Consider the following 18,001-nt stretch of genomic DNA (forward strand, 5'->3'; position numbering starts at 1 on the left):
GCAGCCGGCTGCTGTAAACCAGTCACCACATGTTGCAGTAATTCACCGTAAGTGATGCGCTTCATTTCTGTGACTGGTCCATTTTCCTCGGCACTGAACATGGAGAGTTAATGCCAAGTGTGGTCTTAGATGAACAAGTTGGTGAGAGGGCAGTAGATAATTGAACCAAAGTGCACAGATGTAATTCACTTCCTATTTTAAAGTCATACATTCTGTCCTCATTTTTATATAAATTCCAACATCTGTGTGGGACTGCTGCTAGAATTTAACCAGCTAAAACTACACAGATTAGCAGCACACAGCACCAGTAAGCACTCCACTGCTTTCCAGCTAGGACCACCATGCCTTTTCGGGCTTTGGTTGAGTGATTATCTGCAATTGAGTGAAGAATCCTAACCCCAGCGACATGTCACCTGCATGTCACATTAACACGCCGGGTTGGCTGGTCTGTCACCAATACGGGCCCTGGAGAACTATAGTCCTGTCCGTTCAGGCACTGGATACTTTGTTTAAGCTCCACTGATGCTCTTCCACTTGTCTCTCCACAGCAGAATGTCCCCATCGATCAGGTACTAGAGGTGAAAGTGTGCGCTTGGCCCTGGGTTCAAGTGCTGCACTGTTGGAGGTGATGTTCCTTGAAAGAGATGTTAAACTAAGGGCGCATCTGCCTGTTGAGGTGGGTGTAAAAGATGGTCAGGCAGTATTTGAAGAAGAGTAGGGAGTCCTTCCAGTCTCCAGGCCAACATTCTTCCCTCAACCAACGTCATCAAAACAGATTAACCGGTCACTTATCTCAATGCTGTTTGTGGGATCTTAGAGTCATAGAGTTTTACAGCTCGGCCCATCGTGTCCACGCCGGCCATCAAGCCCTGTCTACTCTAATCCCATATTCCAGCATTTGGTCCGTAGCCTTGTGTGCTATGGCATTTCAAGTGCTCATCCAAATGCTTCTTGAATGTTGTGAGGGTTCCGGCCTCCACAACCCTTTCAGGCAGTGAGTTCCAGACTCCAACCACCCTCTGGGTGAAAAAGTTCTTTCTCAAATCCCCTCTAAACCTCCCGCCTTTTACCTTGAATCTATGTCCCCTTGTTATAGAACCCTCAACGAAGGGAAAAAGCTCTTGCTGTGGTAAAATTACCCCACATAACAATAGTAAATTTAGTGCGAGGCCCTGAGGATGTGACAGAGCCTCATTGCTAGGGACTACAGCTCCCAGAAAGCGCTGCGAATCCGGCGCTTGCGCAGTACTGTGGAACCTGACGAGCATGCGCAGTAACGTGTCCTCTGGTCGGCGGGAAAAGGCTGGAAGCGGAAGCAAGTGAGTTGTCTCACCGAAAATTAAAAAAACAAACAGACAAATTGAGGCGAAAATATAAAGTCGCCAGGAAATAAAACCGTGAATTTATAGCGGCGGCACCGCGTGGCTGGACGGCAGAGCGTTTCAGGTTCGAAATCCGGTAACCATGGCAACGACTGTTTAAATCTGGGCGGGAACCCGTGCTTCGGACTTTTTTAATAACGGCTCCAGCTCATTAAATCAAAACAGAAAATGCTGGAAATACTCAGCAAGTGAGGGAGGGGAGGAAAGGACAAAAGGGAAGGTCTGTGAGAGGGCGGGAGTGATTAAAGGACAAAAGGGCTGATGGTGCAAGGCAAAGAAGCGGGGGGAATGGGACAAGAAACAAAAGATGGGTCTGGAGGAGCTGTAAATGGCAGCAGCAGAACCATTACCAGCACCTGCCGTCCGAAAATATGGGAGCAGAGGTTCTGATCTGAAGTTAGTGAAATCAGTGTTGAGTCCGGAAGGTTGTAAAGTGCCTAAATGAAAGATGAGGTGCTGGTCCTCGAGCTTACGTTGAGCTTCATTGGAACAGTGTAAGAGGCCGAGGACAGAGATGTCAGAGTGGGAGTGGGAGTGGGACGGGGAATTAAAATGGCAAGCGACCGGCGGGTCAGGGTCATGCTTGCAGACTGAGCGGAGGTGCTCAGTAAAACAATCACCCAGTCTGCATTTGGTCTCCCCAGTGTAGAGGAGACTGCATTGTGTGCAGTGAATACAGTATAATAAATTGAAAGAAGTACAAGTAAACCGCTGTTTCACCTGAAAGGAGTGTTTGGGGCACTGGGCAGTGGGAGGGGAGGAGGTGAAGGGGCAGGTGTTGTGTCTCCTGTGCTCGCATGGGAAAGTGCCATGGGGAGGAGAGCGGGTGATGGAAGAGTGGACCAGGGTGTCCCTATGTTCTCTGGAGTTTAGAAGAATGAGAGGTGATCTCATTGGAACATATAAGATTCTGAGGGCTTGACAGGGTAGATGCTGAGAGGTTGTTTCCCCTGGCTGGAGAGTGTAGAACTAGGGGGCATAGTCTCAGGATAAGGGGTCGGCCATTTAGGACTGAGATGAGGAGGAATTTCTTCACACACAGGATCGTGAATATTTGGTATCCTGTACCCCAGAGGGCTGTGGATGCTCAGTCGTTGAGTATATTCAAGGCTGAGATCGATAGATTTTTGGATTCCACAGGAATGAAAAAAAATTTCTACATATGGATCGGGCGGGAAAGAGGAGTTGAGGTCGTCGATCAGCCACGATCTTAGTGAATGGCGGAGCAGGATCGAGGGGCTGGCTGGCCTACTCCTATTTCTTATGTTCTTATAATGAATCTGAAATGAGCAGATTTGAATGATTTATTTTTTCTCTGGTTTGGAGTCCGTCCCTAAATAATGGCAGGTAAGGTCGAAAGGAATCTGAAAGAGAACAAGATAAAAGGAAAAGGAAAAAGGAGGAGATTGAAGGATACAAGATACACAAAGTAAAGATGTTATAATAAAAATGATGGTTTTAGCAGCCATAGGACAAATTCAGCAAAGTCTGATCAAAAAAAAGTTGCAAGGTTGATTGTTGTAGGTTTTTAAGTCATTAAGGAGGTGAATTATAAACCAATAAAGATAATACAGTAGACTTTCTGGCTGTTTTTTGTTTTGTGGCTTGAGCAGAGGTGGAGGCAGGCTGCTCAGATCCCTGCTCTGACTGCGGAGCTGCTTTTGGCCTACAACCTCTGGGTTTTGGAGGCCCGCCAATGACACTTGCACTTGTTGAGGGGCAGATTTGGCCATCGGTGTTGGGTACTGGCTGTGGGGGGCAACGTGTGAGAAATGGGAGCGCTTTGAGTGCAGTTCCCACTTCCATGTCCCCTTTTGCCATCATCCCTCTCCTGGGTCAGTGCCACATCACTCCAACCACTCTGCCGGGGAGCAGCTTGGTGCAGATCGGCGACGCGTTGTAAAGCTTACGGATAAGGTATCTGTTATCTTGTTTAAGGCGGCAGACATTTCCTGCGCGGCCGTGGGCATGGCCTGCATTGACTCATTTGGGAGATGTGCTTGAAGCTCCACAGAGGCGGCCACTCTCCACGGCAGACAATCTCGCGATTACCTGTGACACCAATCCACTAACGTTCGAGCTGGACTCCTCTATCCTCTCCGCTATTGTGGAGAGCTTGCGTGGCACATTTGCCAGTACCTCGCAAAGTTGCTGCTGTGCCTCTGTCATTCCCCTTCTCAACGATGGCCCCTGGGGTTCAGCATCTGTGTCCAGCTGAGCAGAGCTTGGAGAGGAGTGCGCCCTCCGACGCGGATTCTCCACAGCTGCCCCTGCCACCACTGTCTGCTTGTGCTTGCTTGTGAATTGCGAATCACCAGGTAAAACCCAATTAACTGTCTAAATGGACCAATTGAAGTGTGAGTATTTGCGCTGGTGCATGGCTGTACGTCCTGTGACAGTGCGTCCTCAGAAGGAATGAGGTCCTCTGAGGAATCTTCGTCAGGCATATCCACAGACTGTTGCTCTATGCGTGAAGGCCCAGGTATCTGCGAGTTCCTAGTCTTTCCATCTCCGATTGTCAGGGACACAGAGGTGCCACTTATCTCCATGGCCGCCTCCTCTGTCAGGATCTGTCAGCTGCACAATTTGTGGCGGGCCATCACCAGTCCTCTCCACTGCGTTTTACGCTCACTTCTCCTTCAGAGCAGTTAGACCTTTCTGTGGGAATGCCCATCCAGCCTCACAAAGGCTACAGTTCAGGGTGTGTCCTACGCCGCTGTTTGGATTGTAGCTTCCTGGAGGAAAGGGTAAAAATGAGGTGTTCCGTAGGGACAGTAATGACCAGCTGGGCAAGTGAAGCATTCTTCTGCTCTTTGAGGCCAGTCCACTTGCTAAAGGTGGCCATGGGACATGGGCGGAGAGAATAGAGCCTCTGGCCTTCCGTGCAAAAGAATCCCGAGGGACATAGTGTCTGGATCCACAGTGCTCCGCCTGCACAAGCAGCCAGCAGGACAGGGCAAGCACTGCTTCTGACGCAGTTACTGTCTGGTTGTAGGTTCCAGCTGGACAGGGAAAGTCTCCACAATTTCTTGTTCCCAGTGGGCAAAAGAACCCAAAAGGACGTGGGTTCTTTTTGCAGTCACTTAAGCCCTCTTCATCATAGTAATAACCTCTCCTGGACCTCGATCCAGCTCCCGGCAGGTTGGGCGTGGTTGGGAAGCAGTCACTGCTCCCCCTGCTCCAGACCTTGGGTTGAAAAATCCTCTCCCCCTGGCCCCGCCTCCCCCTGGCCCCCGCCCCACACTAATCCCCTTTCATCTGTGCTATCCCGTGTAAGATGACAGTCTCTTGTTGCAGATACATCTAATAGTTCCACATGAAATGAGTTTGGGGCAGTTCTAATCCAGTTCCCACTGGGCTTATCTCCACAGCACAAAACTCTTCCTAATTTGGCACTAAATGGGCAGTCTCTCTCTAAGACCACAGGTGGATACAGTGGGAAATGGAAACGAGTCATGCTGGTGCAGTTCTGGAGCGCTTCTTTAATGTTCAGACTGTCGGAGCAGTGTAGAGGGAGCTTTACTCTGTATCTAACCCGTGCTGTACCTGCCCTGGGAGTGTTTGATGGGACAGTGTAGAGGGAGCTTTACTCTGTATCTAACCCGTGCTGTACCTGCCCTGGGAGTGTTTGATGGGACAGTGTAGAGGGAGCTTTACTCTGTATCTAACCGGGCCGTACCTGCCCTGGGAGTGTTTGATGGGACAGTGTAGAGAGAGCTTTACTCTGTATCTAACCCGTGCTGTACCTGCCCTGGGAGTGTTTGATGGGACAGTGTAGAGGGAGCTTTACTCTGTATCTAACCCGTGCTGTACCTGCCCTGGGAGTGTTTGATGGGACAGTGTAGAGGGAGCTTTACTCTGTATCTAACCCGTGCTGTACCTGCCCTGGGAGTGTTTGATGGGACAGTGTAGAGGGAGCTTTACTCTGTATCTAACCGGGCCGTACCTGCCCTGGGAGTGTTTGATGGGACAGTGTAGAGAGAGCTTTACTCTGTATCTAACCCGTGCTGTATCTGCCCTGGGAGTGTTTGATGCTGACATCATGTGCCAGAAATGGATAATGTTCCAGTTCCCAGCAGTAACAACCCTCACCTTCAGTATCTAGAAAGAAAGGAAAGATTCGGAATGGGTTGGAAATAGCCACTATTTTCAATTACAAGTGAGTGTTACATTTACCTTATTTGTGTTGTTAGGTTGCAGAGGAATCGAGTGCAAGTATGGAGAGTGTGAACTTCAGTACCCCTTGTGGGTCCTCCTCCGTAGACCGATTACGTTCAGATGTTCAGACCCCAGCACACAATGACACAACAGCAAAAACGGTGAGAGAACCTCGTACCGAGTGAAATATTCTCAGTGGGCAAGTAGCAGGGCTTCTGACAAGGCCACATCGAACATAGGGAGTGACACTCGGTGTCCAGGTATACCTAGTGCAGGTCTCCCTGCATCATGCTGTGTGGGTGATGGTGTTCTCGGTCTTGGCCAATGCTCCTCTCCCAGCCGTCAGATGGTGAGGGACGCTGTGTGGTGAGTCGCCCTCCATTCTATTTGCTTTTTACCCTCTACCCACGTGTGTTCGCGCCTGGCAACTCCCTACAAAAACACACCTGAAAGTGTGCCCTGCCATATGGGGAATTTTAAGCATTAACTTACATTTCACCACAGTCTAATAATATACACAGCGAGTGGTTAGGATCTGGAATGCACGGCCGGGGGGGTGGTGATGGAGGAAATTCAATCGTGGCCTTCAAAAGGGAATTGGATAAGTACTTGAAAGGAAAAAAATTGCAGTGCTACGGGGATAGGGCGGGGCCTCCTTCCGTGCTTTAACCTTCCTATGATTCTATGTTGCAGAAATTTAAGAAAAGAACTTGCATTCCTATAGCTCCTTTCATAACCTCGGGACATCCCAAAGCGCTTTACAGACGCTGAAGTACTTTTTGAAGTGTAGTCACTGTTTTATTGTAGGACATGTGGCAGCCAATTTGCGCACAGCAAGGTCCCACAAACAGCAATTTGATAATGACCAAATAATCTGTTTTATTGATGTTAGTTGAGGGATAAATATCGGCCAGGACACCAGGGAGAACGCTTCGAAATAGTGGCCATGGGATCTTTTCCGTCCACCTGAGGTGGGAGATGGGGCCTCGGTTTAACGTCTCGTCCGAAGGACGGCACCTCCAACAGTGCAGCACTCCCTCAGTACTGCACTGGGAGGGTCAGCCCAGATTATGGGCTCAAGTCTCTGGAGTAGGGCTCGGACCCATGACCTGATTCAGAGGTGAGTGCACTAGCACAGAGCCAAGGGTGACACTATTAACAGTGGGTCACTGCAGTCTGAAGACATGCACTCAGGTGTGTAGCAACAGGTATGGTTCAAACTGACAACAAACCAAGCTGTCATTTATTGTTAATTTTGTTGCCTCTCTTTGACAGCCAATGAGTGCCACTCTCCGAGAGCGGCTGAAGAAATCGCGCCGTTCCTTTAACTCTCCTTTCATCGTGCCAAAGCGGCTAAAGATTGATTGTCAGGGTGAAGGTGATGGAAGTACAGACCCACCCGCTGACTGTAACAGCCAGTTCGCTGGTGAAGCTCATTCTGCTCAGGCTGGCGTGAACAGGCGGACAGAGAGCCATTGCAATAAGATGCCGGATGATCGGCCTGAGGTGGACGCGGAGGGGAAGGGGGACGGACCCCCTCGCACAGCCATACGAAACGTCCGGGCTCCAGCAAAGTCCCCAAGGCTTTATCCTTTGACTGTGAGTCCTGAACAGCAGCAGCTTCTTGTGGAGAAGGAACAGCTGCAGAGAGAAGTGAGGGAGAAAGAGGAGGTTCTGCGCAGGCTGAAAATGGTTCAAATGTACAGGGCAAAGGTAGGCAGCTGACAATATTGATTCCAGGTCACGTTCCACATTGACTGTTACTCCACATGGTGCCTGATAGAACCCCAACAATTCCATTAATACAGTGGTTCACAAATACATTTGGCCTGGGCCCCACCAAACTGTTGACCTAGGGACTCAAGCCCGCACTAGATTAATTTCCCAGGGGACTATGAGCATCATTTGGTCATCCAGACAGTGTTGATTTATCACACTTTATTTGCTGCATTTTATGGTGTTTTGGAACCAAGACTAGACAACTTGGCTTCCATAGATGCCCAGCTTAGCTGCCCTGCTCTCCTCTTGCTGGATTTAAAGGGGTAGGAGGCAGCAGCAGATCGGGAGAGTGGAATGGGAGCTCAGCAGTCAGTAAATCTGGACTTGGCTCCTCCCCATGCCGTGTGTGAAGAGGCTTGATGCAGCCCAGTTTGAAACACCACAGTATGAAAATCTCGTCTCCTAGATGGCTAGGGTCCTATGTGAAATGAGTTTGACAGTCCCAGTCCAGTTATACTAATCGTAGATCCACAGCACAGCAGCTCACACTCGGCAGTGATTGTCACTATTATACAGGGGCTGGTGTGAGAAAAACCTGTCACGTTAGTGCTGTAGGGGATGGTCTCCTGGGGCTGAGGCATGTTGTAATGGTGGGGAACTGTTTTTGCATCCAGTCGTGCTGTACTTCGTGTACTGCTAGGTGCCTGAAATGAAAATTGCTCCATGTCCCAGTACTGACCTCTTGAACCTTAATGAGCACAAACGTCACACACAATGTTATAACAACGTATAATTGAAGGTGCTATTGGTCACTTTTCCTTTAAAGCCCACCTCTTTGACCCACTCTTTGGTCATACTTTCCGATCTCTGCCTCTTTGGCTCGTTGTCCCTTTTTCCCCTGTGCCTCTGTGAAGCTCCTGGGTGTTTTTCTACATTAATGATGCTGCATAAATGAAATTATTTTTGTCAGACCCAGGCTACACACTCTTGCTGCTGTTATCGACACTTCAAACCTGTAGGTGATACGTTCATAAAATAGAAGATGATACATCTCTGAATTGATTAATGCATTGAAACGTGTGTTTACTATGAGATGAAATGTGGGTAACCTTTTGGTTTGAGCTGTAGAGATGAATTTGATCTTGAGCTGCTGCTTCCCATGTACTGTAAGATATTTGTATCCCTTTTTACATAGAACATACAGCACAGAAACAGGCTATTCGGCCCAACTGGTCCATGCTGGTGTTTATGCTCTGTACGAGCCTTCTCCTTCCCCTCTTCATCCATCCCTATTAGCCTATCCTTCTAGGATGAGGAGCTGAACACAAAGATTTGAGGTGCTCTGGGGACAATGGCAGTTGATTAAGACCTCCCCAAACAAGGGTTTCATGGTGCTGCACAGTGTGGTTTGGGGTTGGCCATGATACTGGATCAACACCAATTTAGGTCTCAAAGTCTAATTGAGCAGACAGACTTAACATGTTTAGGGTGGAATTTAGCACATACACACAATGTGGCGATTAGCAGGTGAGTCACAGCTGAATCCTTGTGCAGCAACTTCAGGCCTCACTGTGATCCAGCAGGAAGAGTGGAGGATGTGCTCCGCCTGATCACACGCTTCCAACAGAAGGAAGAAACGCAGCCAAGAAATGACTCTTCCCTCCCCTCCCTAAATCGATTCTACATGTATCTAGAGTTGTTGAAGTCTGCTGTGTGCTTTGAACAAGTTTCAAATGCTTATACATTAGATCTCAGGCCGTATGTACTTGAGTGATACTGACTGCATGCATTCTCAATAACTGACCAATGAAGCCCATTTGGTGTTTCTTTCAGAATAACCTGGTAGAACTGGGGTCCCTGATAGAGAAATGGAGGAAGAGCAGCCAATCCTTGCTGTATGAACTCCAAGTGGCCCTTTCTACTGACTGCAAACCGACCCTGACCCAGCTCATAGACACCCTGGCCGTGGAGGATAGACTCCTGCATTACAACAGGGTTGAGGAGGACTTCACAGATGCATGAGATCACTGAAGATCAGCAGCCTTGTTCACTACAATAGAGCACACGGCTGTGTGACATCAGCTGTTTCTTTTCCTTGCAGGCAATAGCTTCATGCTACCACAGGACGTTGTTTTATTATAAAGACTTCGCACCACTGAGTTATACCGTCCGTCTTAGTTTTTTTCTCTACTGGGGAAGGGTGCAGCAGTATGACCCCTCTCGGGCCGCCACTGACCCCACTATAATTGGTCGGTAGGTAGAGGAGAAGAGGGTGGCACTTTGCTTATTCCTTTCTCTTCCTGATTCCTGGACTAACTATTGTGCCGCCATGCAGCGCTCAAGGGGTCGTTCGAGCAATTAACAGCATGTAGTGTTTCTCATCCAAAAGAATGAGTCAGCACTTTACAAGATTGGGAGGTGGGCAAAGGAGGAATTGACGCAAAGCCATAGCTTTTTAGGAGGCTTTTGTAGGCAGGGCGATAGGTAGCAAGGCAAAGGACAGGAGTGTAGTGACTGAGAGATCAGTGGTGGAGTGAAGGGAGTGGGTGAGCAGCAGTGATAGGGTGTGGACTGGGACATGTGGCTGCAGTGAGGCAGGGATCAGTGGGGCACAAGCAGTACAACTGGCTCAGTGTAACTCCCAACCCTCGATGCTGGGAACCCCAAGACTCCAGGTAGCAAGCTGGTGACACCCCATAAAGGTTTACCACTTCCAGTCCCAGCCAACAGCAGGGGAGCAGGGTTAACGAGAATCTAAAGCTGTGTGGAGCTAGCAACTGGCTCTATCCTTTTACACAGATTCATGCAGACTGCAGTTCAATTTGGCTTCTTTGATCAGAAAATGATTAAAGGTGCAGTCATGGCAATTTAAAACTGGCCTCTGTATTGTCAGATGGTCATTGAGCTCTCAATGTGGGTTATATAGAAATGTTTGTAGTGGGGTGTTGTAAACAAGAACAGTGCTTCAGACAATACATCCTTCTCCCAGGGCAAGACTCGGGCAGCTGTACAATCTGAGAAAAACAAACATCTTTATTTTTATGAATACTAATTTTAAACAAAAGCAACAGAAAAATGTAATTCTGAATATTAAGTCTCTGACCTTTTAAACGCAAATGGAAAACTAAACATAACTTTTTAGTGTGAATTTTATTCCAAAGACATCAACTTAAGAGGAAAAGCAATGCATTTAATTGTAGGCATTTTACTCCATTTCAGCCAGCACTGGGAAGGTTCTCATCCGTAGTCTGTCCACCTCCTTTCTCAGCAAAGCAACATCCTCGGCCTGGGCCCTGGTCAGTTCCACCAGCTTGTTGTGTTGTACCATGTCCTTGAAGCGAGCCTGGGCGCCTTGAGTTGATTCGACCGTTGCTAATGGAGAAAGAAAAATCAGCCTCTCTGTGGACTTATTTCGAGGGTGAAAAAGTTTGGTGCTTAGGTCATGACTCACTATCCCTGGTTGAGATGTGGGCAGGTGATCAGACACGGGCCTCGGGCAGGTGATCAGACACGGGCCTCGGGCAGGTGATCAGACACGGGCCTCGGGCAGGTGATCAGACACGGGCCTCGGGCAGGTGATCAGACACGGGCCTCGGGCAGGTGATCAGACACGGGCCTCGGGCAGGTGATCAGACACGGGCCTCGGGCAGGTGATCAGACACGGGCCTCGGGCAGGTGATCAGACACGGGCCTCGGGCAGGTGATCAGACACGGGCCTCGGGCAGGTGATCAGACACGGGCCTCGGGCAGGTGATCAGACACGGGCCTCGGGCAGGTGATCAGACACGGGCCTCGGGCAGGTGATCAGACACGGGCCTCGGGCAGGTGATCAGACACGGGCCTCGGGCAGGTGATCAGACACGGGCCTCGGGCAGGTGATCAGACACGGGCCTCGGGCAGGTGATCAGACACGGGCCTCGGGCAGGTGATCAGACACGGGCCTCGGGCAGGTGATCAGACACGGGCCTCGGGCAGGTGATCAGACACGGGCCTCGGGCAGGTGATCAGACACGGGCCTCGGGCAGGTGATCAGACACGGGCCTCGGGCAGGTGATCAGACACGGGCCTCGGGCAGGTGATCAGACACGGGCCTCGGGCAGGTGATCAGACACGGGCCTCGGGCAGGTGATCAGACACGGGCCTCGGGCAGGTGATCAGACACGGGCCTCGGGCAGGTGATCAGACACGGGCCTCGGGCAGGTGATCAGACACGGGCCTCGGGCAGGTGATCAGACACGGGCCTCGGGCAGGTGATCAGACACGGGCCTCGGGCAGGTGATCAGACACGGGCCTCGGGCAGGTGATCAGACACGGGCCTCGGGCAGGTGATCAGACACGGGCCTCGGGCAGGAGCACCAGGAGCTGACTGAGAACAGCCAGGATCAATTTTCCTCCGACATATTTCTTTTCTCTGCTCATCTGCCTTCCTCAGTGTGGGGGGGGGGGGGGGGGGGAGACTGGTAGCTCAGTGTGTGGGGGGGAGACTGGTAGCTCAGTGTGGGGGGGGGGGGGGGGGAGACTGGTAGCTCAGTGTGGGGGGGGGGGAGACTGGTAACCCATACCTGACGTGCAGATGTGATGTGATTACTTTCCAGTTAGAGAAGTAGTGCAGGAGCCCCCTGAGTGCATCTCGCTCTCTAACCAGTATTCAGTTTTGAATACTGGTGGGGGAGAGGGTTCCTCTGGGGAATACAGCCAGGAGAAAGGTCACGAAAGCAATAGCGATAGGGGATTCAATAGTAAGGGGAACAGACAGGCGTTTCTGCGGCCACAGACGTGACTCCAGGATGATATGTTGCCTCCCTGGTGCTAGGGTCAACGGTTTCACTGAGTGTCTGCAGAACATTCTGAAGGGGGAGGGTGAACGGCCAGAGGTCGTGGTCCATATCGGTACCAACGACATAGATAGAAAGAGGGATGAGGTCCTGTAGGCAGATTTTAGGGAGCTAGGAAAAAAGATTAAAAAAACAGGACCTCAAAGGTAGAAATCTCAGGATCACTCCCGGTGCCACACGCTAGTGAGTATAAAAATAGGAGGATAGAGCAGATGAATGTGGGGCTGAAGAGATGGTGCAGGAGGGAGGGCTTTAGATTCCTGGGGCATTGGGACCAGTTCTGGGGGAGGTGGGACCTGTACAGGCTGGACGGGTTGTACCTCAACAGAGTGGGACCAATTTCCCCGTGGGGAGGTTCACTAATGCTGTGGGGGAGGGTTTAAACTAATTTGGTAGGGGGATGGGCACCAGGATGTAGCATTGGAAAAGAGAAACAAGGTGCACAAAGCATTGGGAGAGACAGACAGCACTAGAGTAATTAATAGTGCAGTAGAAGTGGGGTCAGACTAAGGGAGAATACGAGAAGGTCTAAGATTGGTTTACAGTGCATGTGTGTAAATGCACGAAGCACGGTAAACAAGGTTGGTGAGCAGCAGGTGCAAATAGCCACATGGGAATAATGAAATAGTGGCAACGGAAACCTGGCTCAAAAAAGGGCAGGATTGGGTACTAAATATTCCGGGATACGAGGTGTTGAAAGATAGGGAAGGAAAGAAAGGGGGGGGGGGTGGCAGTATTGATTAAGGAGAATATTGCAGTGTTGGAGAGAGAGGATGTCCTGGAGGGGTCAAGGACAGAATCTATTTGGTTAGAGTTAAGAAACAATCGAGGTGCCATTACACTACTGGGTTTATTCTATAGGCCACCAACTAGCGGGAAGGATATAGAGGAGCAAATTTGCAGGGAAATTACAGAGGTAAATTCAAAAAAGGGTGTAAGGATAAACCCAGCAACTACAGGCCAGTCAGTTTAACCTCGGTGGTGGGAAACTTAGAAATGATAATCCGGGACAGAATTAGCAGTCACTTGGACAAGTGTGGATTGATTAGGGAAAGCCAGTATGGATTTGTTAAAGGCAAATCATGTCTAACTAACTTGATAGAGTTTTTTGATGAGGTAATAGAGAGGGTAGATGAGGGCAATGCAGTTGATGTGGTGTATATGGACTTTCAAAAGGCATTTAATAAAGTGCTGCATAACAGGCTTATCAAGATTGAAGCCCATGGAATAAAAGGGGCAGTAGCAGCATGGATACAGAATTGGCTAAGTAATGGGAAACAGAGAGTAGTGGTGAAAGGTTGTTTTTTGGACAGGAGGGAGATGTACAGTGGTGTTCCCCGGGGGTCGGTACAAGGACCGATGCTTTTCTTGATACATATTAATGACTTGGACTTGGGTGTACAGGGCACAATTTCCAAATTTGCAGATGACACCAAACTTGGAAGTGTAGTAAACAGTGAGGAGGACAGTGATAGACTTCAAGAGGATATAGACAGGCTGGTGAAATGGGCAGATATGTGGCAGATGAAATTTAACACAGAAAAATGCAAAGTGATACATTTCAGTAGGAAGAATGAGGAGAGGCAATATAAACTAGAGGGCACAACTCTAAAAGGGGTACGGAAACAGAGAGATCTGGGGGTATATGGACAAAAATCGTTGAAGGTGGCAGGGCAGGTTGAGAAAGTGGTTCAAAAAAGGATACGGGATCCTGGGCTTTATAAATAGAGGCATAGGGTATAAGAGCAAGGAGGTTATGATGAACCTTTATCAAACACTGTTTTGGCCACATTTGGAGTATTGTACCCAATTCTGGGCACTGCACTTTAGGAAGGATGTGAAGGCCTTAGAGAGGGTGCAGAAAAGATTTACTGGAATGGTTCGAGGGATGAGGGACTTCAGTTACATCGCTAGACTGGAAAAGCTGGGATTGCTCTCCTTAGAGCAGAGAAGATTTGATAGAGGTGTTCAAAATGATGAAGGGTCTAGACAGAATAAATAAAGAAAAACCGTTCCCACTGGCGGAAGAGTCAAGAACCAGAGGACATAGATTTAAGGTGATTGGCAAAAGAAGCAAAGGTGACATGAGGAAAAACTTTATACACAGCGAGTGGTTAGGATCTGGAATGCATTGCCCGAGGGGGTGGTGGAAGCAGGGTCAATTGTGGCTTTTAAAAAGGAATTAGATAGGTACCTGCAGGAGAAAAATTTGCATGGCTACAGGGAAAGAGCCAGCGCAGGCTCGATGGGCTGAATGGCCTCCTCTGTGCCGTAACCATTCTATGATTCTATAAGTCATCTCCTAAATGGGATGGATAGATTGGCACACAACAACCCATCCAAAGTGTTTTGATAAAACCCAGATCAGGGAAGCTGATCTCTGGGTACTGGGTGGAGTTTTCTGACATGTACATTGTGTAAACATTGTTAGCTTTGCTCAGTTAGTAGCACTTTCAGCTCATGTGAGTTTAAGCCCAACTCCAGGACATGAGCACATAACGTAGGCTGACACTTCAGTGCTGCACTGTCGGAGGTGCTGCCCTTCAGTTGAGCAGTAGTGTATGAACCTGCCCATCACAACAACAATTTGCATTTATATAGCGTCTTTAACGTACTAAAATGTCCCAAGGCGCTTCACAGGAGCGATTATCAAACAATAGTTGACACCGAGCCCCATAAGGAGATATTAGGACAGGTGACCAAAAGCTTGGTCAAAGAGGTAGGTTTTAAGGAGCGTCTTTAAAGGAGGAGAGAGAGGTGAAAATTTTAAAATCGAGGCGTTCCTGGACCGGGAGCCAATGTCGGTCAGCGAGCACAGGGGTGATGGGTGAACGGGACTTGGTGCGAGTTAGGATACGGGGCAGCAGAGTTTTGAATGAGCTCAAGATTACGGAGGGTGGAAGATGGGAGGCCGGCCAGGAGAGCATTGGAATAGTCCAGTCTGGAGGTAATAAAGGCATAGATGAGGGTTTCAGCAACAGATGAGCTGAGGCAGGGGCGGAGACGGGCGATGTTACGGAGGTGGAAGTAGGCGGTCTTGGTGATGGAGCGGATATGGGATCGGAAGCTCATCTCAGGGTCAAATAGGACGCCGAGGTTGCGAACGGTCTGGTTCAGCCTCAGACAGTGGCCAGGGAGAGGGATGGAGTCGGTGGCTGTGGAACAGAGTTTGCGGTGGACACCAAAGACAATGGCTTCGATCTTCCCAATATTTAGTCAAGAGGAAATTTTTGCTCATCCAGTACAGGATGTCAGACGAGCAATGTGACAAATGAGAGACAGTGAAGGGGTCGAGGGAGGTGGTGGTGAGGTAGAGCTGGGTGTCCTCAGCGTACATGTGGAATCTGACATGTTTTCAGATGATGTCGCCGAGGGTCAGCATGTAGATGAGGAATAGGAGGGGGCCAAGGATAGATCCTTGGGGGAATCCAGAGCTAACGGTGCGGGAGCGGGAAGAGAAGCCATTGTAGGAGATTCTCCTGGCTACGACTGGATGGATAAGAATGGAACCAGGCGAGTGCAGTCCCTCCCAGCTGGACGACAGAGGAGAGGCGTTGGAGGAGGATGGTGTGGTCACCCATGTCAAAGGCTGCAGACAGGTCGAGAAGGATAAGGAGGGATAGTTTACCATCGTCACAGTCACATAGGATGTCATTTGTGATTTTAAAAAGGGCCATTTCAGTATTGTGGCGGGACGGAAACCTGATTGGGGGGATTCAAACATGGAGTTGGAGGAAAGATGGGCATGGATTTGGGAGGTGAGAAAACGTTCAAGGACTTTGGAGAGGAAAGGGAGGTTGGAGATGGGCAGTAGTTTGCAGGGACAGAGGGGTCAAGGGTTGTTTTTTTTGAGGAGGAGGGTGGGTTTTTTTGAGCAGAAGGAGATGATGATGGATTTGAAGGGGAGGTGGACAGTACCTGAGGAGAGGGAACCCGTTAACATGGGGGCCAGGAAGGGAAGTTGGGGTGGTCAGCAGTTTGGTGGGAATAGGATCGATGGAGCAGAAGGTGGGTCTCATGGTCAAGATGAGCTCGGAGAGGATGCGACGGGAGATAGGAGAGAAACTAGAGAAAGATGCGAGGGCAGGGGGGAACCGTAGGGGAAGTTTGTTTTGGTGGGCTAGGGGAAAGGTGGGGGGGGGTGGGGGGAAGCAGCAGAGGCAGCTGAACAGATGGTCTCGATCTTAATGACAAAGTAGTCCATGAGCTCTTTGCACTTTTCGTTGGAGGTGACGGTGGAGGGGGCAGGGGAGAGGGGTTTAAGAAGATGGTTTGGAGAAGAAAAGCCGGGGGTTATCTTTGAATTCCAGGCTGATCCTGGAATAGTGAGCAGTTTTGGCAGAGGAGAGCAGGACCCAATAGTGCTTTATGTGATCCAGTCAGATCTGGCGATGAATGGCTAAACCAGTTGTCTGCCATAAACGTTCAAGTCTGCGTCCCTTGGACTTAAGGGAGCGGAGATGAGAGCCATACCAGGGGCAATGACCAGGGTGGGAGAGAGTAATGGTTTTAATGGGGACAAGTGCAGGTGAGGTGTGATTGAGCCAATCAGTAGCTGCAGAAATGTTGTGGTGAATGGAGGGCCAAAGGCTAGACAATTGGGAATTTGAAAGTGCTGTTGTTAGTGACTTGGGGGGAAGAATTTTTAACGGCCGAACACAGAAGGAAGTAGAGTGGGGAGAGGGAAAGGGATGTGGGTGGAGAGGGATACAAGGAAGTGATCAGAGATGGCCTTATCCATGATTGAAACGATGGGAGTAGAAAGGCCACGTGAGATGACAACGTCGAGGGGGTGGCCGTGAATATGGAGGGAGAGTTGAGGAAGGATAGGAGGGCAGTAAACTCGGAGGAGAGAGAGCATGATGGGTTGAAATCACTGAGGATGAGAAGTCACTCGGTGCAGAGGCTGAGGGCGGAAAGCAGTGAAGATATTTCGGTGAGAAACTTGGCGTGGTACTTGGGTGGGCGGTAGAGAACGAGGATTTTAAAGGAGAGGTGAGAGGGGTGGAACAAGGTGAGATGCGCAAAGGAGGAGAAGGTGCCAGAGGAGTAGGGGGACAGACCAAAGTGTGATTTGGTGATAAGGGCCACACCGCCACCGTGGCGGTCTGGGCGGGGCAACCAGTGGAAGATATAGTCAGGTGGGGAGGCTTCACTAGTGCTTTGCTGGTGTAATCGATCTGTGGTATGGTTCAAGTGGACTTTAACCATCTTTAACCCTGCACTATTCAACAAAAGAAGCTAGGTGATCTCCTGGTGTCCTTTCTCAACTCCACCAACTGTTCATTTACCTAATTACAGAATTACATACAGAGAATGTACAGTGCAGAAACAGGCCATTCGGATCAACTGGTCTATGCCGGTTTATATTCTACACGAGCCTCCTCTCACTCTAATTCCTTCCTCCCATTGTGCTCCCGTATCCCTCTGTTCCCTTCTCCCTATTGTATGAAACAGTTTGATGGATCTTGCTGTGTGCGAAATTGGCTGACATGTTTACACTTTAAGAACATAAGAAATAGGAGCAGGAATAGGCCATACGACCTCTCGAGCCTGCTCCCCATTCAATCAGATCATGGCTGATCATCTACCTCAACTCACTTTCCCACCCGATCTCTATATCCCTTGATTCTCTTAGTGTCCAAAAATCTATCTACCTCAGCCTTGAATATATTCAATGATTCAGCATCCACAGCCCTCTGGGGTAGAGAATTCCAAAGATTCACAACCCTCTGAGTGAAGAAATTCCTCATCTCAGTCTTAAATGGCCGACCCCTTATCCTGACACTGCCCCCCCAGTTCTAGACTCTCCAGCCAGGGGAAACAACCTCTCAGCATCTAACCTGTCAAGCCCCCTCAGAATCTTATATATTTCAATGAGATCACCTCTCATTCTTCTAAAATCCA

General features: G+C 49.5%; 2 protein-coding genes across 5 annotated transcripts in view; one reads left to right on the forward strand and one right to left on the reverse strand.

Moving 5' to 3' along the window:
- Positions 1–1,262: 1,262 nt before the first annotated feature.
- On the forward strand, positions 1,263–9,418 carry LOC137339905 (swi5-dependent recombination DNA repair protein 1 homolog). Of its 4 annotated transcripts, none has more exons than XM_068001964.1 (4): positions 1,263–1,319; positions 5,576–5,701; positions 6,816–7,253; positions 9,093–9,418. In XM_068001964.1, the coding sequence occupies exons 2-4, from the start codon at positions 5,600–5,602 to the stop codon at positions 9,279–9,281; spliced, it is 729 nt and encodes a 242-aa protein (XP_067858065.1). In that variant the 5' UTR covers positions 1,263–1,319; positions 5,576–5,599; the 3' UTR covers positions 9,282–9,418. The 4 variants fall into 4 exon arrangements, with proteins under 4 accessions (XP_067858065.1, XP_067858067.1, XP_067858066.1 ...); XM_068001966.1 differs by lacking the exon at positions 1,263–1,319 and adding an exon at positions 1,334–1,458; XM_068001965.1 differs by lacking the exon at positions 1,263–1,319 and adding an exon at positions 1,334–1,446.
- Positions 9,419–10,307: 889 nt separating this feature from the next.
- The window catches only part of cfap43 (cilia and flagella associated protein 43), a 119,656-nt gene continuing 111,962 nt past the window's right edge, over positions 10,308–18,001 (reverse strand). The window contains 1 exon segment of the mRNA XM_068002788.1: positions 10,308–10,631. Coding sequence (XP_067858889.1) covers positions 10,465–10,631 — 167 coding nt within the window. The 3' untranslated portion in view covers positions 10,308–10,464.

Source organism: Heptranchias perlo, chromosome 21 (assembly GCF_035084215.1).
Source record: "Heptranchias perlo isolate sHepPer1 chromosome 21, sHepPer1.hap1, whole genome shotgun sequence".
Lineage (NCBI taxonomy): Eukaryota > Metazoa > Chordata > Chondrichthyes > Hexanchiformes > Hexanchidae > Heptranchias > Heptranchias perlo.